We start from the raw sequence: 24,985 nt of genomic DNA on the forward strand, positions 1-24,985 counted from the left end.
CCAACACAGGTAAGAACGACCCGCGACTATTCTATAGAGTTTCGATTGTGGTTACTTGGGTAGGTAGGTAACAGACAATAAAGGTATATACAATAGTACCTTAAATGCTTTAAAGTATACAGTTTTTTTTTTATTTACTCCAGAATATAGTTTATTTTTTTATATTTATTAATCACGATATCCATTGCCGGACACTTTTTACAGTTGCGACCCTCTGCCAGACACCCTTAAACTTTAATAAATTTTGATTATACTTTCGTTATACTATAAAGTAAGTAAGCTCTACTAAGTACTCTATTCTGATTATCTCAGTTCACACGTACGTAGTTTGATGACTAAACTAAGGACACTTTGAGTGGCTTGGGCAGTTCGTAGCACATGGGTTTGTACAACTTCTTGTAGTAGGTGTATCGCCGTTTGTGAGGAGTCACCGAGGCTCGCACGGGGACCCGCACGTCCGCGGCCACCCCGCCCGACTTGCGACACTGGAAACGTACGGACTCTGTTACGATTTTTTTCAAAATTCTTTGCCTGTATCGTTGCATTGAATCTAATAACACTAACAGAGTTCTTTAACGTTCTCGATAGCGTAAAAGTTAACTCAATGTTGTATGGAGTTGGAACGTTTGCCTGCGTTTGCCGCTAGGGGCGCTGTTCCGACTGTATACGAATTTGAATTAACTTCTACGCGATCGAGAACGTTAAAAAACTCGCACTAAGCACACTGTTGTAAATCAAGTGATAATTAAATCTAAATATCAGTATTATGCTGGTTAAAAACATAATTTATTTCTGTAAAATAACAGAAACTTACATAACTTAAAAGAAAAAAACATAACTTAAAAGTCGTCCTGCCGAAAGGGTAAAACTCCCGGTGCATTCGTATCTAGCGATGCAACGGTGTTCGAATCAAATCCCGCTGGCGGGTACCAATTTTTCTAATGAAATACGTTTTTAACAAATGTTCACGATTGGCTTTCACGGTGAAGGAATAACATCGTGTAATAAAGATCAAACCCGCAAAATTATAATTTGCGTAATTACTGGTGGTAGGACGTCTGGTGAGTCCGCGCGGGTAGATAACCGTGCGGACTCACAATCGGTGCGGATCTCGCCTATTTCTGCCGTGAAGCAGTAATGCGTTTCGGTTTGAAGGGTGGGGTAGCCGTTGTAACTATACTGAGACCTAAAAACTCTTATCTCAAAGTAGGTGTCGGCATTTACGTTGTAGTTGTCTACGGGCTCCGGTAACCATTTAACATCAGGTGAGCCGTCAGCTCGTACTCCCATCAAAGCAATAAAAAAAAATGAATCATTTTCATTTTAATGTCGATTCCAGTGTAGGTGCAGTAGGTAATTGTAAAGTGCTGGACATACGTCTCTCCTATTGTGCAATCGCGTGTCAGTCTAGACGCTGATAATGAAATGAAGTAGATTTTTTGTAGTTAAATTCAGAGTTAAATCTGTTTATATTTTTTTAATAGCATTGTCGTTCTAAATACTTTCTTGTGTGACGGGTAACGTATTTTACCTCGGTAAAGTGAAACATCTTTGTTTCTCTTCTATTTAAATCTTGATTGATAAAAGCGGTAAAAGCCAACTAACTCAAAGTGCACTTACCTACTTAATTGAAGCTGCTCCAAACAGTACAGAATATAAGAAGCTTTTTGGCAGTAATCTGACTCTATTCGACGGCTTAAAGCACTAAAATTGTGAAGTTACTTACTTAAATTTGCAATAATACTAAACCAGACCAAGGTAATATTAAATTTTAAATTAAAATAAATTTTAAATTAACTTATTGAACATTGTTTAATTTTGAGTTTTGTTTTACGCAAGTCTCATTGGATGAGAGCATCTTATTGAACATTGTTTAATTTTGAATTTTATTTTCATTAGGCAACGCTAGTCTCGTTGAATGAGAGCAACTAGATAGGTGGTCATTTAAATCAAATCAAACATTTGTTTCAACTGTAAAGTCTTCAGTATAACCGGAGAAATACTTAAAGGGTTTTTCTAAATACTTAAGTCTGAAACTTATTAAAACCGTTTTATTATAGTAATAAATTACATGAATGCTAAATCATTTAATTATTACAGAATATGTAATTTCAAATACTCAGCTAATTGAAAGTCTGTTACAGAATTACAAAAAGTTTATTATCAACTGTACATAAACTGTTGGCACAACACATTACGAGTGGCAGTGGTCGGTTCATCGTTATTTAAGAAAATTACAAAAGTGCTAAGCTCATTGAATACACACATTTTATATTTAAAAATTTACATCCTCTCAAACAGAATAAATATAAAAACAAAATACATAAGAGTGGTAACTTTTTCTGATTAGTTAATTTTTCGTATGGGATTAATTGTCTATATTAATTATTACCAAAAATCTATAAAGTTCGTTGGTGATCGATAGGAAAATTGGAAGACCTTTAATTCGTAAAGAATTACAAATTTTGAAGTTGTTTTAGAAAAAAAGGAAAACGAAAAAGATATTGCAAAGATAATTTCTTGAAAAACTTTATTAAATTTATACTTTTATTGTGGGTAAAGAGCCTAGAGCACTGTTGTTACAGATAAAAGGTGAAATTGGACTAAGAAAGCAAGTGTATTTCTAAAAAATTTTATCAAAATACTTTATCAAAAAGGCATCATGGTAACACCGGTGTGACTAAATTGTAACCTTAAATTTATTTTGTTGCATATCAATAATTGTATATTGACAGTATTTCTTGAACTGATTAAGATTTCTACTTATAACAATTTTACAATATAGAGCTATGGTGTCAGAATGAAGATAGAATTTGTTACACGCAACAGTACAGTGTCTATTTCTAAAAATAGTGCTATTATATGATCTAATATGTCCAGTGCAAAAATACTATTCTCGTATCAAAATATACCATTTGTGGAAGAGCTACTCAACGATTTGTACGGTTCATGTTCCTTGAGGCCACCTATCGGCGAGGGGCTACACTACATCAACCTGCCCCACGCCCCGCGCACTACTTCAGCGACGTCTTAATGCTAGGTATCATAATATGTATGGTTTTTACTACATTTAAGAAAATTCCATTGAAACGCGTATATTTAGTGCCATTCCCAGTAAATTCCCGAACACGCATTTCATAAATAAAACTTAATAACTAATCTTCACAAATAACATTACAATTATATGAACACGAATCGTAAAATTAAAATAAGTAATTAATATTATTATTGCTATTAGAAAGAAGAAGGAATTAAATTAAATTAAAATATTACATAGGTACCGATATCGAATTCCATTATGACTAGGTTTCGCGCTAAAATGAAAACACTCAATTATAAAAATTACCAAAATTATTCAAAATTATTCACCAGGAGATAATAAAAAGAAAGAGATTACTCGCGGAGATCCACACGAACGTGACGACAGAGAACGATTGCAACTATAGGGCGTCACTATGTTAACTCACGTCAAATTTTAAAAACTAAAAAATAAGAAATAGAGCATTTATCTGGGAGGCACCTCCCGTGGCGGTGGACTGCGGTACTTCGCTTTGATGTGGAGGAATGGCTTATTGGCGCACTCTGCGTCCACCATGCTCGCCGCCAGGGAGAGTCTGATGCTCTCCTCGATAGCCGCCTGCGTGAGGGCGCCGCCGCTCGCCGCGCTGAGACTGCGAGCCTTCCGCGCCGCGCCCGCCACCGCGCTCCCCGCCGCACCCCCCGCCGCGCCCGGTGCTCCGCTAGCCGCCGGCACCAAGCTCTGGCTGCGGAGTTTGCGCGGCGCCGGCGAGGCAGCGACGGTGTTCACGGACTTCTTCTTATTGCGGATGGACCGCTCACCACCGCCTTCACTCGCGAGGCTGGCGCTGCGGGACTTCTTGGGCGCTCCGAGCAGGTTTGCGGAGGTCAACGACTTGCGGAACTCTGCGGGTGGAGTACGGACCGAGCGCGAGATTGGCGTGGAGGGCGTGCTGTGGGATAACGAGGGGGCGGGTGACGGGGCGGTGGAGCGTAGTGGCAGGGACAGTGCGGGACGTCGTGGAGTGGACGTCCGCGGTGGAGGCGGAAGAGGGGAGCTACGTCCACTGCTGTGCTTGCTAGACGCGGCGGGTGAGGCGGGGGTGACTGGTGAGGGGGGCGTGCCGGGCGTGACGGGTGTGACAGGCGAGGCTGGTGTGGTCGGTACAGGCAGCACTGATGCGCGGCGTCCTTGCGTGACGAGGCGCACCTGGCACGGTTCATGCCGCGACAGGAAGTGCTCCAGCGTGTCCCAGCCGCCGCCGACACGCACCATCATGTGGCGACCCTTCAATAACTGGAAGTAAAAACCTAACTTATAAGATGGACTTGATGCGGAACACCACACTACTACTATTATTTTGCAGCAATCATTCGTTCCGATTTCGATTCCCAGTCGGAGTTAACATCTCAGTTATACATGTTATTCATTTTCTGTATATACTTATCCTGGTCTGACGTGTAGCACGTGAAAACATTTTACTTTCTGTAAATCTTTTTTTTTTTTTAATTATAAATTTTCTATAAGAAAATAATAATATTATAAAGTGTTAATACTTAATGTAACAATATCTAGGATCCCCATCTCATAGGAGGAGGAACCGTAAGATGAAATTGATACATAAGAAATAAATAAATTTGCAAGTATTGTGACAAATAGCTCACCCGAATGAAGACATTCCTTCCTGCGATGTTGTAGCGTCCTTCTCCGACCTTCTTCACTTTGAGCAGCTTGGAACACTTCCCGGAGTTACAGCTGCAGCCGCGTTCCATCAGCCGCGTCACGAGTTGCACCTGATCACATCAAGAAAGATTAAACAAATCGTCGATTTTTACGGATATGTTTGCTTTTATTATAGTCTGCTTTTTTTTTATTGCTTAGTTGTACGCGAATCCTCATGATACGTCCTCCAGTGAAGCTTGTACTTGATTCACTGGAGGATTCACGGATTCACACCGCAGTCTTACGTCACTGTCATCATCATCATCATCATGGTTCCAACCCGGTTTCGGTAACGGCGCCCAAAATTTTCTGTTCAATAACTTGAAAGCTAATGTCCGCTCCTCTCATGCGCTCTAATATGGCTATGGTAGCCTATCTTGTTCTTAAACGTGCGCAAACAGAAGCTACACGTAAAAAAACCACCCACGAAATTGTAAAAAATGGTCGAAGGCGGTCTATTTTTCATTTTATTTCGTCTGTCGTCCAGTTCGCGCCTCCTGTCGTTTTCAAAGACATACACGCCCCGCTGCACCAAGCGTCTCCATTCCAAACGATTCTGTGCTTGGGCCTCCCAACGAGAGGGGTCAATGTTGTACTTCTTACGTCACTGTACATACAACTCAGCTCCACAAAACTAAGCGATCCGAAGCTTATTTCAGTTGCTATTTAAAAAAAAAAGTTTTTAATAAACAATATTTAATTAAGCTAATCGAATACGACGTCTCGAGGAAGTTTGTGGCATCATGTGCGAAGAAATACGTGTGACTTGTGTGTGTAGTTGAAACTTACTCTCTTATCGAGTTCATTGGTGGGTTTGAGCGGCACATCGGAGTCAGTGCTGCCCACCGTCCCCTCAGACTTGGTGCTCTCGGCGTCGGCGTTGTCCACCGCTGACTCTTGGCCTGCAGACAATTTTTTTTAATTGCTTATGTAGGTTGGCGATCTCGCGGCCAACCTGGTATTAAGTGGTTATCGGAGCCCATAGACATCTAAGACGTATATGCCGCCACCTACCGCGAGACATAAGTTCTAAGTCTTAGTTGTAACAGTACAACGGCTGCCCCCCCCCCCCTTCAAACAAAAACGCATTACTGCTTCATGGCAGAAATAGGCAGGGTGGTGGTACCTACCCGTGCGGACTTCTATAAATAATGTTATAATATAAGTAAAGAATCACTTCACAAAGCTAATAAAAACGCTTACATAATACGGAGAAATATTTGTTGAAAAGATCGACTTTCACTTACTTTCATTTGGATCTGGGGTTGGGGCCGAATTTTCAACCAGAGTTCTGTAAAAGACAAATATTACTTTTATTTACATTCACCTTCATAATATACATATTATAACACTTAGCTTAGTATTATTTGTCAAGTAAATGCAAGTGTATTGTCAGTAACAATGGTTATTTAACAATTTTTATTTTTTATTATTATTATTTAAAAAAAAGGCCGCGATAGGGATAGGGATAGGGATAGGGAGTCGCTATTGCTGCCCTATACTGAGGCACTGGACTGAAGTCCATGTTGGCTCAAGACCAGCCATGGTCAATGTAAAATAAATAAAATCTACTGCTTTTTTAAGATTTCATATTACTAACACTTCATATGGAATTTAATTCTGAAATAAAACTTATTTATCTATACTAATATTATAAAACTGAAAAGTTTGTTTATTTGAACGCGCTAATCTCAGGAATTATTGGTCCGATTTGAAAAATTCTTTCAGTGTGAGATAGCCCATTTATCGAGGAAGGCTATAAGGCGGATATACAAGCGGAGCACCAATAAAGAATGTTTCAAAATCGGGGTTTTTTCCTTTTTGAGGGCTTCCGCGGCGTGCGCTGCAGAAACGGTTAAAGTTACGCTAAAATAATGTATGACAGAATTGTTCCCCTTTAAAAGATCTAAAAAAAAGTCCGCGACAGCATATGTCTATTTGTTAAGGTTCGCTCACTATAACATTTTTTATGCTAACCAAAATTGTTAAAAAAAAAGCATTATTTGCGAACTATTCTACGCGGACGAAGTCGCGGGCAAAAGCTAGTTCATTTATTATTATTTAATGGTATTGAGGTACCAGGAACTGATAACTCACTTGTCGGGTTCGGGCGAGCTGTCTCTGAACTGCCAGGCAGCGCTAGACATGGCCGAGTCGAGGCCGGAGTCGCGCTCTTCCATCGCGATCTCCTTCTCTAGCTGTACCAGCCCCGGCGGCTCTATGTTGAACTTGGTGGCCAGTCTAGCCACTTCCAACAGGCAGAGGATCACTTGGCGGGGTTGGTTGTGGAGAACTAAAATAATAAGATACAGAATGAGAAACGGACTTTGTTTAAAAACGTCAGTACAAAAGATACAATGTGATGTTTGTCATAACAGTTAATGTTAAGACGTCCGATGCACCGGTGTCGAGCGACGCCACTGTGCCGTAGGTACGTTTTTTTTTTTTTAGTTTCAACGAGGTTGATGGCATTCATACTGTCACGTCTACGGTCTCCGGTGACCAATTAACACCAACTGGGTTGTAAGCTCGTTTATCCGTCTATACAATAAAGTTGAAATAAACCAATCCCGGGCGCATTTCTAGCCGCGGGATCCCACACCAAACTACATTTTTTTTTAGCTTAGATGGGCGGACGAACTCACAGCCCACATGGTGTTAAGTGGTTACTGGAGCCCATAGACATCTACGACCTAAATCCGCCACCCACTTTGAGATATAAGTTCTAAGGTCTCAAGTATAGTTGCAACGGCTGCCCCGCCCTTCAAACCGAAACGCATAACTGCTTCACGACAAAAACAGGCAGGGTGGTGGTACCTACCCGTGCGGACTCACAAGAGGTCGTACCATATTATAATTTTCTCTCAAATCTTCAGTAAAATACCGAGACATGTCGTTTTTTTGCCAGGGGGAGAGCCAAGCCGCTGCCTACCGCTTAATACTCCCCACAAGCCTCGTTAGAAGAAGGACATGTCATAGCGCTCGGGAAACACCGTATCGTGATGTGATTCTCACCGAGGTCATCGCTCTCGAACAGCAGGTTCTCGTGGACTCCAAGCTCGCGGCAGAACGTGATGAAGTTCTCCGTGTTGTCCCTGGAGAAGAAGCTGCGACGGGCCGCGCGCTGCCAGCAGCGGCCGCGGATCTGTGGCACCACCTTTACCACGCGCAACGTACAACACACACACATTATACAAAAGAAAAACATCATCACAACAAACTTGAAATGGAGACAAACAGTATTTTCTTAACAGAGCAATAAAAAGGAAGACGTTCTCAATTCAACTGAATTTTTGTGTTTTTGTTTTACCTCACAGCTCTTTTTTACGTAAATCGATTTCGATGATTTATTTTTTATTTAAATATGATACTTCTCACATGATTCTATTTCATCACGAACCGACAAGTAGTTTCTGAGTTATCCTTTACAATGCATATTTAATCGAGTAGAATAGATGATATTACCATTTTATTTTGTTGGATCGGTTTTCTTTTTTGTTACTATTTTGAATTATTAGCACACACAATTGACATGTAAGCCAAAGAATCGAAACAATCGTGCGATTCGGCTTGACGGCTGATAACGTACAATTGATACTTCATTAACATAGATATGATTTTGAGATCTAGATATCTCTACACTTGTTCACAATTACAATACGAATGCAGAAAATTTAGCTTTGCCTTTAACATCGACATTTATTTTTGAAACTTACAAAATATTTGTAGTAACCAAAATCATGTATGTAATCTACATGGCACAATGAAGTTTTCTTTTTTTTTATTGCTTAGATGGATGGAGGAGCTCACAGCCCACCTGGTGTTAAGAAGTGGTTACTGGAGCCCATAGACATCCACAACGTAATGTTAATGCGCCACCCACCTTGAGATATAAGTTCTAAGGTCTCAAGTATAGTTACAACGGCTGCCCCACCCTTCAAACCGAAACGCATTACTGCTTCACGGCAGAAATAGGCGGGGTGGTGGTACCTACCCGCGCGGACTCACAAGAGTCCGTACCACCACCAGTAATTACGCAAATTATAATTTTGCGGGTTTGATTTTTATTACACGATGTTATTCCTTCACCGTGGAAGTCAATCGTGAACATTTGTTAATTACGTATTTCATTAGAAAAATTGATACCCGCCTGAGATTCGAACACCGTTGCATCGCTCAACACGAATGCAACGGACGTCTTATCCGTTAGGCCACGACGACTTCATTATATTTATTTATGTATTTATTATAATACTAATATTTATTGTATCTATTTATTTATACGCAGGACGATACGGACCCCCACAACGAGTCCCTGGTCGAGCGCGCCCCGAGCTCGCTCATGTATGACGCTCGCCAGCTGACACAGCTCCACGCCGTTGTCCAACACGTCCAGAAAATTCTCTCCGGTCAGGTATGTTATGCCTAAAACGATCAAAACATGTTCCAGTTTCATTTATTGTGTCGACCAGTTTTCAACTTGTTATATACTAGTCTTACTAGCTGTACCCGTCGGCTTCGCTGGGCATTTAAAATTAACATTATTATTTCTCACCCCCATAAAGATTTTCATCATTAACGCCCCCGCAACTGGTGTATGGAGTCCAACACTCATAATATAAATATTAGCCTATCCATTAAGTATATGTATTTTCTACATGGATACCAAGTTTCAAGTCAATCGGATGCATGGTTCAGTAGTTATAACGGAACATCCGTAATTTATATATTAGTATAGATAAGAATGGCGGACGAGCTCAGACCCTACCTGATGTTAAATGGTTAACGGACCTCATAAAAATGACAATGTTAATGCGCTTTCCAACGCGATACATGTGATAGAATTTCATTGTGGTTATTGTGACAAACCCCGCAAGTTGAATCCCAAGATTGGTTCGCGTCATAAATAGACACACAAAACATCCTTCTACTGGAAATAATAAAAAACACGAAAACATTATATTACACATATTGGAATACAGAATAAATCAATTCAGATCGTTTAATCCTAATTCTTTGTCTAATTTGTTATTTAAGTTGTCTAACAGAACTCAGTCAGTCCTTAACTGGTACAAAGCATGTTTGTAATGTGAAAGGTTAGCGATTAACAGGCCGCGGTACCAGGTTATCATAAAGGCGTGGTGGTCTTATTACAGTTTCCAATAGTGCAGAGAGCCAGGTCATGGGAACGTGCAGTTCGGTCGCGGGCTAACTGCGGTCAACGTGAAAGTCTGTCCTTTTTAGGAAGTAATTACTGTGACCATAAACGGTATACAAATAGATTGGACATCACAGTCTTATTGACATAACGCGAGATCATGTCCACTATTATCAAATTACTCGATTACTACTTGCAACATTATTCTTAAAATGCTAGTTCATAAAGCTCAAAATACTACGATCGTCACTTAGTAAGTTTATTTGATTGGTTTGATCATTGCCATTCGAGTACTATATCCATCGACTCGATGTAATTAATAGCTCTATAACAGCTTTCTTTACTAGAACTTTCTTAACCGAGTGGTTTTTTTTTTTTGCTAAATGAGTGGATGAGCTTACGGCCTATCTGCTGTTATCGAAGTGGTTACCGGAGCCCATAGACATCAGCAACATACATGCGGCCATCTATGAGCTCTAAGTCTCAGTTTTACAATACAATGGCTAATGAACTTTTAAACCGAAGCGAACTATTCAATTCGTATGGTTCGAGTAGGGTGACCACGGGAGACGACAACTACTGACTCACAAATCACAATTAAGATAATTTTAGTTTTCATTACAATTAACGACGTGCTAACGGATTGTTATTGTCATAATAGTTTTTTTTATTTTTTTTTATTGCTTAGCTGGGTGGACGAGCTCACAGCCCACCTGGTGTTAAGTGGTTACTGGAGCCCATAGACATCCACAACGTAAATGCACCACCCACCTTGAGATATAAGTTCTAAGGTTTCAAGTATAGTGTATGTATGGAAAATGGAAAATTCTATAACAAAAAAACTAAAAATTTACCCTGTAAAAATTTAGACTAAATATAGTATAAGCAACAAGATTAACATAATTTTTAACTGCTATATTGAATAACAGCTAAGTCGATTGTCGTTATTTAGTTTCAATGAAACAGCTCGGACCGGTAATGTTCACGTTGGAAGTGCCAATAAAAGCGCGTTCTCGTTGAAAGCGCGCCGCGGACCGTGAAGCGCGTCGCAACTGCACCGCTGACTACAGAAACGCATCAATTAATGTGCTTATCTAACGGAGAACGGCCAGCCGTTAGTGTTCGGCGTGCGACTCATCATCAGCGGTTAATGTGCAATAAACAAAAACATTAAAAGGAAAAATTACGCCTCTGAATGGACTTTCTCCTCGACGATACACCGCAGAGCTCCCACTTCGATAAAGCGGCACGACACGAGAACCCTCTCATCGTGGCCGCTGGTAACCACATTCCCGATCCTGCAGACATAATGGAAAGCAGTCGATGTCGCCCCAAACACGTCATTTCGGATCCTCCCGATCCACAAACGGTGCTTTTAGGTACCTCAAGCACCGGCCATCGTTCTCGTCGAACCCGTCGCTTACGACGAAGGGCTCGACAAGTAAATTAACCCTCAGATACAGCCCACTGAGTTTCTCGCTGGATCTTCTCAGTGCAAGGGCTGATCCAGCTTTGGCGCCAGGAGGGGGTCACATAGTCGTGGGCAAGTTAAGAACTTATAATTTAATTTTGATAACAATAGATAATAAATAAATCATGATGTTCTTCAATTAGTCCAAGTTAGTTCAAGTCCTGGAACTAGATCAGGGGGGGGTCATGACCCCCATGACCCCCCCTGGATCCGCCGTTGTCTCAGTGGGTCGCATTTCCAATCCGGTGGTAGATTCTGCGAAGCACGGCTGTTGCTAGGGTTCGTGCTAGCAACGTAATCAGGTTTGACCCCTTGAGCTCAGCTAGTACATACTTAAGGTTACGTTGAAATAGCCTCTCAAGACTCTCAGCTTAGGTAGGGAAAAAAAAGCAGAGCTATGGCAGATTCTTCTTGATACTAAACTAGAAAAAATACTAGGCAGTAGGTTCCGGATTATCTATGTTTACGAGCAATATTAATCACTTATCATCAGGTACCACTGCTAGCTCGTCTGTCTGATTGTATTCAGAATGAACGAACAAACCGTGCAAAAAATATAAATCTGTGTTATACTCAAGCGTATTCCGATTTTTTTTTATTCTTACTCACTGTCTTAAATATTTATTATTTGTTTCAGGATAAGAAAAAAATCAGTTTCTGATGGGAGCCCCTCGGACGCACACATTGTTTTTGTACTTTGAGCTTCGAATCATCTTTAATCAAACGTTATTCTATTCAATTCACGACTGCATCGGACGTGCGCTAATATATGGCAGTAAAGTAGATTATTATTTATATATGTTTTGATTGGAAGTTGTTTGTTATTGTTTGTATTTTCATTTGTACATTTCATATATTTGAATAACAATTCGGTGGGTTCAGAGAGAGACATCCAAGGTCGCGAGCGGCCGCCACCAGCCGGTTCTCGAACCTCGGCGTTCTTGCAACTTGCACGTAATTGCGGATTTGCACATGTACATACTTCTGAAATAATATGAAATCGACCGCGTCTATATTATTTATTTCTGACATACGGCTGGAGTCTCAATATGTTTTTTTAGTTATTTTAGATTTTATTTCCGTGACATTCGCTAAAAATATAATTTGATTCAAACAGTCAGGTGTGTACCAACATAACGGAACCGACCTAGGAGTTTCTTCTCTGGCAAAAATATTTTGAAAACGCAAATAACAGGCAAGATTTAATGTTATTTTTTATTACTTTACTAAGTTAGGTTAAGTCGTCGTGGCCTAAAGGATAAGACGTCCGGTGCATTCGTTGTTGCGATGCATCGGTGTTCGAATCCCGCAGGCGGGTACCAATTTTTATAATAAAATACGTACTTAACAAATGTTCACGATTGACTTCCACGGTGAAGGAATAACATAATAATTTGCGTAATCACTGGTGGTAGGACCTCTTGTGAGTCCGCACGGGTAGGTACCACCGCCCTGCCTATTTCTGCCGTGAAGCATTAATGCGTTTCGGTTTGAAGGGTGGGGTAGCCGTTGTAAATGTACTGAGACCTTAGAACTTATATCTCAAGGTGGGTGGCGCATTTACGTTGTAGATGTCTATGGGCTCCAGTAACCACTTAATACCAGGTGGGCTGTGAGCTCGTTCACCCACCTAAGCAATAAAAAACTCTGGCGTTAAGGTTTTCGGAGAACGTAGACATTACAACGTGAGTATCATGACCTGCCTTAAAATTTTAATTAGAAAGGGTATGCATGCGGGATTCGAACACCAGTACAGTCGCAGCGATCGATACGAGTGCACCGGGCGTCTTATACTTTAGGCCACGAGGACTTAGCAGGTATCGTCATGTCTGCACGGAGGTCCTACCACCAGTGTAATAGGCACCCTCCCGCCGCACCAGACGGGCCGTGTCTTCGCATCCAGTAAGGCAGTGCTCACGTAACAAACATCTATAATGCAGACCGCATTTTCTTCAAAATGGTTCCTGAGTAAAGAGCGATCCATCTGACCATGATAATTAATTTCCTGCAAAGAGTGTTGGCCAATTTATCTCCATCTACTTGGTATTTACAACACTAGTCTTGTAGCCGGGCCTCACGGGTGTGACCTCCTTGGCTCATGACTAATCTATGATGTGTACTAACTGTAACATAAGGGTGTCAACTGCGAATACGCCGCGGGTTAGTATAACGGAACTGTGTGGATATGCAAGACGCGACGTTATTAAAATACTTTCAGTGGTACAAGTTACAAGAGATTTTTCATTATTCTCTCAAACTTAAAGATTAGTGACTTAATCAGTGTTTCCATAAAGAAGTAATGAACACAAATTTTCAAAATGCCGTTAACTTCTTCTGTGCTGTGCAAAGAAACGTAAGCGATAATAATTTATTATAATTAAACGGTAGCGGAGATTCAAATTTAAAATTTAAGCAAATATTAAAGCCTTATAACAGACCTATACAGCTGGAGATACTTTAATATGAATGTGACCCAAGCCGTCTGTGATTCGTGTGTATATTCGACATAGTGTTCAAACGAAATTATCATTTTTTTAGATTAACTTTTACACGTCTTTGTATGTGTTTGTGTTTTTGTTCAAAAAGTCTATATTGGTCAAATTAATTTATAAGAATGAGTATAGTGTATTTACGAATCTCTTAAAGATGTTTTCTCTTATCAATTGTACCATTCGCAAGGGTTGTTTAAATATTCATTGTGTACAGTCTGGGCGGTTCGCAGCGGCTCCACGCGGCAATGCTATATCGAATCCATTCAGAATATTGTATGTCGAGTATATTATTTAATACGCTGTGAATGATTTAAACATTTAAATCCCGAGAAAGGTTTATTTTCATAGACATAAATTTTTCTAGAGATATAAATAAACATAAATGATAAATTGCAAAACGAAAGTAGTAATTTTGTTTAATAAAAATATATACAGTGGGCAAAAGACAGATATTTATGATTTAAAATAAAAGTAAAATGATCACTATGACGCTGATACTGCTTACATCTTCACTCTTTACTCAATCAATCATTAGTTCGATAATCTATTTTCAAAATTTTGATCCTTTCCTTTTAATTTCTGTACTATCGTTTTAGCGTAAGACAGGTGGACGAAGTACAAGCTTGCTGGTGTTACGTGGTCATCGGAATCCGTGGACACCACAGTGTGAATGTAACCACTCACTTTGTTATTTGAGGTCGAAATTTCAATTGTGTTCTTTATCGGTTGTCTCACCTCACAAATCAGACGTAAGATTAATTCGCGGTAAAAACAAGCAGGGTGGTGGGACAACCCGCGTGGGCACACTATCCTCTCTACTACTAATAAACGCGGGTTCAATCTCAGTGTGCTCAGAGACTGTTGTGGTTCGTTTTCATCCACGGGAAGATCTGTACTGACTTTTGTTTTCCACCTCCCAACTTACTGACATTTCAATGCTACTAATACTAAAACAAACTAATATATAATCTAACCTGTTAAAGCACTTTGACTAAAAAAACTGTTGTTAATTGTTTCAAGAACATAACAGTCTTTTTTAATTGAAATGCAAAGTAGACAGACCTATTAAAAATGTCATCATAACAATCAGTGAGTGTAATAATTGATGCTACAAATAGACCATAACGTGGATAGAGTCAGTAAACTCATTATTGCGTTACGTCAGCGTGCGCGTGCGACAAGACAGAGGCTACCAGCGATCGCCGCTAGAGCGTTGCGACCAACTGCACTCGGCTATGCCCTCCTGGTACATGAAATTTTTTTTTACGGAAAATTCACGAGTTTTCCGGCTTTTTCACCCCTAAGACCCCTCCCCCCTACAATATCGCTTACTCAGGACTATGCTGAATCTTTGTTATGAAAAATGAATCTTTAACCAGACGTCTGTGGTGCGAAGCAGGGCAGCAGAGCTATTAGACATCACCACTGATATGGCGCCGCCCATTTTGAGCTGTTTGTCACCTATCCTGTTCTTAAAATAGGGCCGCAGGTTTCAGACGCAGGATTCTCGATTGTAAGCTGTTCTTGACTATATTACAAAATTTAGCCTATTTATACAGTTATATTGGCCTTGTTAGGCTAGGCACGGTCAAGTATTAAGTAATTCCCATTTATTTCTAAATTAAATTAGTACATTTATAATTTATACCAACAGCACGCAAGCTTAGTTAGTAATGATTTATGATGCTTGTTACTGTCGTCTTAACTTGTAAATCTATTTCTCTTAGATATTTGCAAGCGTGAATATAATATGAATACTCTGAAGATCGTAAATAAATATTTTAACCTGATGCTGACGTTACGATATGGCTTATGTGATATAAAATTTCCTTAAATATTGAATCTATTTACTTATGTATACAGTAGCCTAAATTACTTATTATAATATGGTGAGTCAACATAAGTGACACAAGTTACAGGGATGTACAAAACTACAAACCAAGAAAATAATGTGATAATGTTTTTTGATGACAATGTTTATCCAGAATCGTTTTCATCATATTAAATATTTTCATTTGGATACAGCGTTCAATTTAAAAGGCGACACATTTTATAGTTAATGATTTATCGTAGACCGTAGTTTAATCGTAGATCGTAGTTTAATGGTTTATCGTAGGTCCAAGAGATCGAATAAAATAGTCTTGTCTGTAGATGTAAACAACCATTTGAACCCACGTGAGTCAAGCCCGCGGTACTAGGGTCGAATAAAAACATGGCTATCGTATACGACACGCATACAAATACGCCGTGTACTGAATACCTATTTACTTTTTACCAACCATAGGTATATTACAGAAAATATACTTCGAGACATTTCAAAACATTTTTATTTTCCATATAAATAAGTAAAGCAAATTTGTATCTACCAGAAGAACATAAGATCAAGAAAGTTATAGCATTGTAAGGTTTTAAATCAATAACTTGGATTTTTGTATTTAGCAGTTGTATCTCTGTTACTAAATTTCTAGTTCTAAAAGCCTTGCTAATATTAGCTGCTCATCTTGGAGAAACCTACGGAAATTGGTATTTTCACGCTTATGTAAAGCTGTGTCCACATGAGCAGCAAAACCTGTCGCGACCATGCAGTATACAACGGTACTCCCATTATAGGTTGGCATTAGCATAGTTTCAACTTCAACTATTTATAAGTACGCATTCAATATATTCAATTAATGAAAGTTTTATAAGTACTACCATGTGATGTGTACTTTTGTTTATGCTTGAAAATTGGTAAAAGAAGCACGATGTTTGGTCGCTGTTTTAGATACAATGATTTTTATTGCCTAGGCAGTAAGGGAAAACGGTAACAGGTAAAGAGTCACCAATGCTCACGGACATCAGTTATTGCAGGAGATCAGCCAAGTCGCTGCCTACGGAAATACATAGATACGTTTAGCGGTAGGCAGGGGCTTGGCTCTGCCCCTGGCATTGCTGAAGACCATGGGCGACGGTAAACACTCACCATCAGGAGGGCTGTATGCTCGTCTGCCTACAAGGTCAATAAAAAAAAGAATTTCTGACAATCACTTTTAAACAAACTATTTAAAAAAAAACACATTTTTTCTTCTTTCTTTCTAATAATAAAACAACTGAATGTAGTTGATAAATACCGGTGGATGGGCATATTATTAGCACGCTGGGGTAGGTACCACCATCCAGCCTATATATGTACTGTAAAGTAGTCAAGTGATGTCGTTTGGGCAGCCGTTATACAATGCAGCTTAGTCTCAGACCTCATATATCAAGGAGGGTGGCGACATTCACGTGTGCTGTCAGTGGATGTTGGTGGTCACCTACCACCAGGTGAGCCGTGAGTTTGTCAGCCCATATTGTGCAATGAAAGTCGAAACTGAAGCAGTCAACATTGTACAATCAATACATAACAACATCTTTATCAATTTTTTCGAATATTTCTCAAGATCGAATCGTGAAGTTTGAAATCTGTATGTACACAGGTTTATTAATATTCAAAATTAATTTCTGACTGAGACCCGTGCAACTAGATAGATGATGGTATCTAATCACTTTAGAACTCGTTACAAAATTAATTTATTTAACTAGTCGCTTCGAAGTTTTTTTTTAAAAACGTTGCTTACTCATTACGGCCGAAACTAGGCCCCTGTTGTTTTTTTAATCGAAATGGTACTTTATTATGAAAAAATGCTTACAAATGAATCAGTCAAAGTGTTGCCAGTTACTGACCACAACACTTTCCTTTCTTTCTGACAGATTTCGAATACTTTGATCGTAGTATGTAGTATATTATATTCGTGTTTTGAAGCTATCCACTGACCGATGTCCTGTCGATGTGTGTGTGTGTGTGACTAGAACTACTGACCAGCCATCGAGCAGAACATACCTTAGGAGCGTTATACGAAAGGAATTCTCCATAAAATAATTGGTAAGTACACGCTTACAACAATCACTGTATTGCAGTGGCGTGGCGCTGATGATCTTTGTTTTGTGTTAATAATAAACATTTGGAGCTCACAGTAACCTGGTCTGGTCGTGGATATATATAGTTATATATGGCCAATACTAATTATGATATAACATGAATTGCAATCTTGAGACGCGAAATTGAAGTCCTAGTTCTACTGTAATAACTGTTGTTCTTATGAAATCACATGATCTGAGCTCGATCTTGGAGTTAAAACTGATATTTACGCAGTCATAGAGTGTGTTGTTAAATTAATTATTTTGGTAATTGAACAAGCCGCGCTCAATCATCTTTTGTACGGATCTTGAAACTCGGAGGCACACTGTATCTACTTGCAATAAATGAAGCGATAGTGATAATCTCATGGATAAGATTGGACATACTACTTTTCCTATAAGAAGATTTCTGCCGGTGAGCTCCTACAACAAGCCACGTTTAGGAACGCGGTTAGAAGTTCCTTACAAAACTCACCAATAGTCTTATTAATCCAGTCAGCCAGGTCCTCTTGCAGCGGAAACAGCTGCCTCGCCTGCGAGTACAGGATCTTCTCTCTGTAGAAGTCTTCGTCATCACAAGGAGCCTGGGCAGCCAGCGCGCAGTCGGCTCTTTCGTAGCTGCTGCTCATCTTCCTGTTCACCACTACATCCGCATGACCTACATGGCGAGCCTCCTCCTTGCCGTCCAAGTTGCTTCGGACGTACCTTTGAAGGAAAATATTAAGGATTAATACCGCAATATCATCCAAATACAAAAAATTAATAATTTGCATATCAAAATCCATTTTGACGATTTTGATATTATGATAAATGAATTGCGTAATTACTGGTGGTCGGACCTCTTGTGAGTCCGCGCGGATAGGTACCACCACCCCGCCTATTTCTGCCGTGAAGCAGTAATGCGTTTCGGTTTGAAGGGTGGGGCAGCCGTTGTAACTATACTGAGACCTTAGAACCTATATCTCAAGGTGGGTGACGCATTTATGTCGTAGATGTCTATGGGTTCCAGTAACCACTTAACACCAGCTGGGCTGTGAGCTCGTCCACACATTTAAGCAATAAAAATAAATACATAAAAACTATAATAAATGCTAAAATATTTTAAATTCAGAAAATATTTGAGTCTAACATTAACCAATTAAATGTATTAAACCATGATAAGGATAGGGTAATTACTGATGGAATTACCGTACGAACTATATCGATAACAAAAATGTTCAGTGCTTGTCGAACTACGCATACTTTAGTAGTTGGGTTCCGTAGCTCATGATGAAGGTTCAAGATGAATGTTTAAGATTTGTAATCAATGATATCCAATATTTACAGATGTCTGGTGTAAACCAATTTTCGGCGAAAAAATATCATTAATTTCTTCTTTTCAGGTAGACATGCCGCAATTATAACAGATACTTTGTCATAGATGCTTACGGAACCTTAAAGAATCAAATTTCAAACTTCTCTCTATATTTAAATCGGATAAAATCAGTAAAAGCTCACTCGAAGGCGTTGGTCCTTTCGAAAGCGTTGAATATTCTGTCAAAGTTCCCACTGAGAGGGCGCGGGAAGGGTTTGTGTTCAGGACTCGACACCGGGCCCCAGGAGGTGCGGCTGCCCAGAGCAGTCGGCCCGCACCGATACAGCGCCATTTTGAGTTCTCACCTGCAGAAACGAGAAAATGATTAAAAATCAATATACAAACAACATACATTTATCTATCTATCTTCTATATATAAAAATGAATTGCTGTTCGTTAGTCTCGCTAAAACTCGAGAACGGCTGGACCGATTTGGCTAATTTTGGTCTTGAATTATTTGTGGAAGTCCAGAGAAGGTTTAAAAGGTAGATAATTAAGAAAATGCTCGGAATTAAATAAAAAATAACAATTAGGTCTTTTATTTTTCGATTGAGGCACTACGAAGTCTGCCGGGTCAGCTAGTTTATAATAAAAATATAATGTATTTTTATGATACGTCATTTCCATATTTTGGACAAATACAATAAGTCAACATATGGATCGACTTCTAAGCTGTACATACTAAAAATATCTTATCTTTTGTTGACAAAGTTACATCTTAGACCGACTCTAAGAGGCCGCTGCGGGCCTCACTGACCCAAAAGCTTATGTTAAACGTATGAGTTCAGGTCTATATATAACCTAGACTGAACCGCAAGCCTAAAATAATTCGGTAAAGCACTTTTTGTTTCAACTTGATCACCTGCCAGTTGTTAACCATAAACATTATAACTACCGCAGACGGCGTTGGTTCGGCGTCACATCGTCACTGATGGACGTGATTGAGCTTATTTGGGACTCACTAAATGACCAGATACTAATTACAGAACTGCGTGTAGTGAGCTCTGAGGTTCCATAAGGCTCTACCATTTTTATTAATTATACCGATACTCAGGTAGCCCGGCATAGGGATTACATATCGATTGAGTATCATAGATCGAAGTATCAGAGATCGTAAACTGAAAATTGAACGTGATATTAAAGATGTTAAAACAATTCTCATTGTACAGAGTGTTTCATTTTTGAACAATATCAATATTGAATATGAGTCATTTTCTTTAATTCAGGGTTGAACTTAAAACTTGTATCGGTATAATCTCGAACATAATTTATGCAAATTGAACCTTGAACTTCACAGCAAAGGCACCGCTGAGGGACAAACCGGCTAGATCAAAAGATGTCCATATATGCAGTGCGTACTGCGCCGTGCGTGCTCTAAAGGCGCGTTCACCGTTCCTTCCAGTTACACATCGACTCTTGAAAGGCAAACGTGACCAATGCGTGAACTTTACAGTAAACTAATTTAAAGTTGAAATACCTGAAAAAAATTCTATTTTAACGAATCTAGCTGTAGGATTGAAATAATTGTAATAGACCTAGAAATATTAATTTTTTGCGCATCGAATAGGGTTATTGCCTATCATTTATGTATGAAGCAGTTATTGTCGCTTAGTCACGTTTGCCTTTCAAGCTTCGATACGGTTCCTGATTTTTATCATAAACTTTCAACAACTCGTGAATATGTCCTAAGATGTCAACATGCCGAAAATTAAGTCATTTTTGTCTGTCTATTGAGTTAATGGGAGATAATAAGTTCACAAGAGATCGAAAAGAAATGGTGTGCATTTGAGAAGACCTACACTCAGCATTGGGTGGAGACGGGTTGAAGAAGAAGAATAAGTTCACCATGAGCCGTCGAAGGGCAACAAGTCATACTAAACCCTTTTTTATTTCTATTGAATTGACCCTGGGCGGTCTGTCATCGCTTCTGGGTTCAGTCTATTACGCCATCATTTTAACATCATATAAACGAGCTCACAGCCTACCTCGTGGCACGTGGTTGCCGACGCCAATAGACCACGTGAATGTCGCCACTCATCTTGAGCTCTAAGTCACAATTGTATAGTAATACAGTTGCTCGACCCTTCAAATCGAAACGCATTACTGCTTTGCGGCAGCAGAGTGGTAGTAGCTAGGCGTGTGCATTCTCACAAGACATAAGCACTAAACTAGACACCAGAAGCGTCCCATTTCCTCAGTTCACATTCTTTGCACGGTGGCTGTTTATGTATTACTAGGTTTTTGCTGTTGCAAATATTAGGGTAGCTTGTCGAATTAGGAATTTTAACTGTGATAAATTACGAATTATATTTAAATTAAGTATTATCGATATAAAGAAAATGAAATCAAAAAAATGGTTGCGTTTAAATAACTCATTCTAAATCATCTTCTACATTATTATGGATAAACAATATTTCCGGTACGTTGTTAGAAATTCAGTTTGAAAAATAAGGGTGCAGTCCTGGCAACAGTTAATGTTTGTTTACGACGAGCGTGCCCTACTAAAGATGTGTTTATAGTTAGATAGATTCAATTAATCGAGTTTATGATACCTAGTATGAGAATAGCTATAATGAAACCTACCATTAGTAGATAATTATTATTATTTCATAAAAAGTTAGGACGCGTTTTATTTGATAGTTTCTTAAACGAAAACTAAATTATATCAGTCTTTTAACGAAAACATACTTAATTCTATAATATTTTAAATTCGAATTTTATTTGCAGCGAACGTCTGGTCATTTTTATTTCAATCATAGAGAAACCTGTGGGTTGATGTTTCATTCAATAAGGTTTTGGTCGAGTTCCTGAACACTGATTAAAAGAGAATCGTCTCATATTATCCAAAATTGCCATTTACTTTATGATACTCGGTAATTTGAGGCTAGTACATCATACACTAATGCCGATAATATACACAAAAGTGTTCGTAACAATCAATTAACAATTATTAGTTTACAACGCGGTTGCGGTCATTAAAATCGTCTTTAAATGTTTTGTTGCTGGTATCCGATTGCTTATTGTCCAAATTACAGTCCAAAAACAACAATACATTTACGATTATATTACAATGACATGTGTAGATGATTAAATTAAGATTATGACAGACGAGCCTTTACTCCGGGCCGTCGACATGTGCCCACAGGAGTGGCGGTCGCTGTTCACGAGGGATTCCATTGTGCGCACAGAGTAATACATTAGCGCGATATGTACATAGTTTTGTTAGCTGTTCCTAAGGAGAATTGAATGGCGATTTTATAACGATTTTCTCACTGTCAGACTTGCTCACGGCCCACCAGCTGTAAGATGTAAAGTTTTAAAGCGGAATTTTCCAGTAACTAATTAATTATTGGTTAATTCAAGTCAACCCTGAGATAGTATAACAATCAATTTATTGCAATAAAAGTTGTTGTATATTCAATATATTTTTTTTGGCTATGATGGGTAGTCTAGCTCACGGCCTACCTGATCTTAAGCGGTTGCGAAGCCCATAAACAGTAGCATAAGATTGAAGTCTATTAATGTGTATGGCTTTGTGCGTTGTTTTTTTATGATTGAAGGATTACTGGTGGCCCGGAGGCCTTTCCAGTTTCACCAGGACAGGTGGGTGAGCAAAGGCTCAGCCAGGAGGAGTGGAAATAGCTAATAACTGCCCGAGCACATCCAAAGGAAACCTAACTACTCAAGAACAACTGCTTCGCGAATGAATGTACTACCGGATCGGAATCGCGACCCACTGAGAAGATCCGGCGAGAAACTCAGCGGGCTGATGCTTGGGTTAGGTTGCACGTCGACTCTTTGCCAAGTTCGAAGAATACGGTTATCGGGGTCCCTAAGCCTGCTCCTAGCGTTAAACCTGATGTTGGCTATGGTGACCTAATATAACCTTGAAACAGTTCCACTAGCGTGCCCTGACCATCAAAGCCAATAAACAAAACAATGTCAATCAAAAATAACTTTAATATCGTGAAATAAATGATGAGTGCAGTTCACAGGAACTAATATAACTTACAGCACCAGAAGTGAGCAGGGACGAGCCGGCACCGGCCCCGTACCGACACGACGCCGTAACGACATAAAAACATCCATCTTTATGAATTTGGGACGAAATAATACATAAAAACAGTTACTGGGGATATGTGTCCTCGGCCAATTTCAATAAGGTAAAATATTGTCGAGCAACATTCTAAAGAAAACTCTATTGAGCTTTTCAAAATTTCATGCTATTTTCGACTTTACATTCTTACAATTAAAGGCTGAATTCCATTTTTACTGTATTTTGGTGAAACACGCAACGTCTGGTTTCGTGGATTCACATTGTAATGCTCCCGAAGATGTTCTATCGATTATCCTTCATAATGTAAGAACGGAAGAAGTTTGTTGGAACATTTAAAAGAACCATTTCCTCCCTTATGGTTAGTCATAAAAACGAGTTGATTTATTATGGGTCACGTAATGACTTGCAGTCACGTGATCCGTTTACTCATTCGATCAGCATCCTGCATATACCACTCATGGTACTATGGATTTTAAAGGATCACGATTATCTAATTGCGCTCGAGCCTGTCTCACGTGTGGGATGGTTCACAACTAAATAGATAAATAGTTATGTTAGCTATAGATTCAGTTAGAAAATAATTATTTGAATTTATGAATCAGCCCGGTTCGTCGCTCTATTTCTAATTACTTGATAGGTTCAAGTAATTAGCTTTAAAACGTGGCATCACGCGCTTTACACTAGACAAAAAACTCTTTAAATAATTGGATTACTTTTTTTCTAGATGAGAATTACGCTATGTCCTCCTTTGTACCCCTGATGACCACTCCACCACCTCGTCCACCCATCTAAGCAATAAATAAAAAAACACACACACAAACGTTTTTTGTATTAACGAAGAAAAGTTAATTTTAGTAACAATTTAAACAGGCTTTGTACCAGGCTGTCATGTATTGTAGGAATTACGAAACGTAACCTTGCTCACAGCGGCGACACCTTCGACCGTCAACGTAGACCTATGACACGACGGGCACTGGTTGCACTAGCGCCCACGCTCGCGCACTCACCATGAGAATTCATTAAATGTACCTACAAACAAAACATTCGGCCAATCGAAACAAAATAATAACAATAGAAAGATTGCGGTGAAGCATTTCCATATACGATACTCTAAGAACTTTGATGTCATTTAAGTCGTATTTATTACATACTAGCTGACCCGGCAAACTTCGTAGTGCCTCAATCAATAAATGAAATACCTAAACTTTTGTATAAAATAAACTTAAAACAAACAAAAGAAATCCGTCCGACGGGGGACACATCAAAGGGAAAACAAAATTGTTATTTTTATTTAATTCCGATGTAATTTCATATTTATCTACCTTTTAAACCTTTACTGGACTTCCACAAATAATTCAAGACCAAAATTAGCCAAATCGGTCCAACCGTTCTCGAGTTTTAGCGAGACTAACGAACAGCAATTCATTTTTATATATATAGAGTACTGTATTTTTTGTAGTATACATCTATAGTATTCTATTGTAATCCCGCAAGGGTAGGTACCAATATCCGATCTATTTCTGCGACGTAATACGTCACCCGATGTGGATGGGAAGTTGTTATGTCTATAGACTCCTGTGGTTATGTATGTGTGCCATGAACTTGGCTACTCGTACAGTACAATAAAAATAATTGGGATAAAAATAATAAAGCCTATAGCAATTTATTTGGTTTTGTACAGTTTACCATTTTATAGAATAGCGGCGATAAACAAAATTCGTTTAGAATCAATCCGTCTCCGCGAGCAGCCCCGGGTCAAGTTGATCAAGATTCCCG

General features: G+C 39.2%; 1 protein-coding gene across 9 annotated transcripts in view; it reads right to left on the reverse strand.

Moving 5' to 3' along the window:
- Positions 1 to 2,141: 2,141 nt before the first annotated feature.
- The window catches only part of gas2 (growth arrest-specific protein 2), an 86,649-nt gene continuing 63,805 nt past the window's right edge, over positions 2,142 to 24,985 (reverse strand). For 7 of the 9 annotated variants that reach the window (XM_012688357.4, XM_012688360.4, XM_012688356.4 and 4 more), the window contains exons 3-11: positions 19,296 to 19,457; positions 18,274 to 18,503; positions 9,042 to 9,166; positions 7,757 to 7,898; positions 6,839 to 7,034; positions 5,989 to 6,032; positions 5,531 to 5,643; positions 4,684 to 4,812; positions 2,142 to 4,315 (exon numbers count right to left, since the gene is read on the reverse strand). In XM_012688357.4, the coding sequence (XP_012543811.1) occupies positions 3,506 to 4,315; positions 4,684 to 4,812; positions 5,531 to 5,643; positions 5,989 to 6,032; positions 6,839 to 7,034; positions 7,757 to 7,898; positions 9,042 to 9,166; positions 18,274 to 18,503; positions 19,296 to 19,444 (1,938 nt within the window). In that variant the 5' untranslated portion in view covers positions 19,445 to 19,457 and the 3' untranslated portion in view covers positions 2,142 to 3,505. Of the gene's footprint in view, positions 4,316 to 4,683; positions 4,813 to 5,530; positions 5,644 to 5,988; positions 6,033 to 6,838; positions 7,035 to 7,756; positions 7,899 to 9,041; positions 9,167 to 18,273; positions 18,504 to 19,295; positions 19,458 to 24,125; positions 24,150 to 24,985 lie in introns of those variants that run through there. The other 2 variants (XM_021346372.3, NM_001202532.1) reach the window with 2 other exon arrangements.

Source organism: Bombyx mori, chromosome 14 (assembly GCF_030269925.1).
Source record: "Bombyx mori chromosome 14, ASM3026992v2".
Taxonomy (NCBI): Eukaryota; Metazoa; Arthropoda; class Insecta; order Lepidoptera; family Bombycidae; genus Bombyx; species Bombyx mori.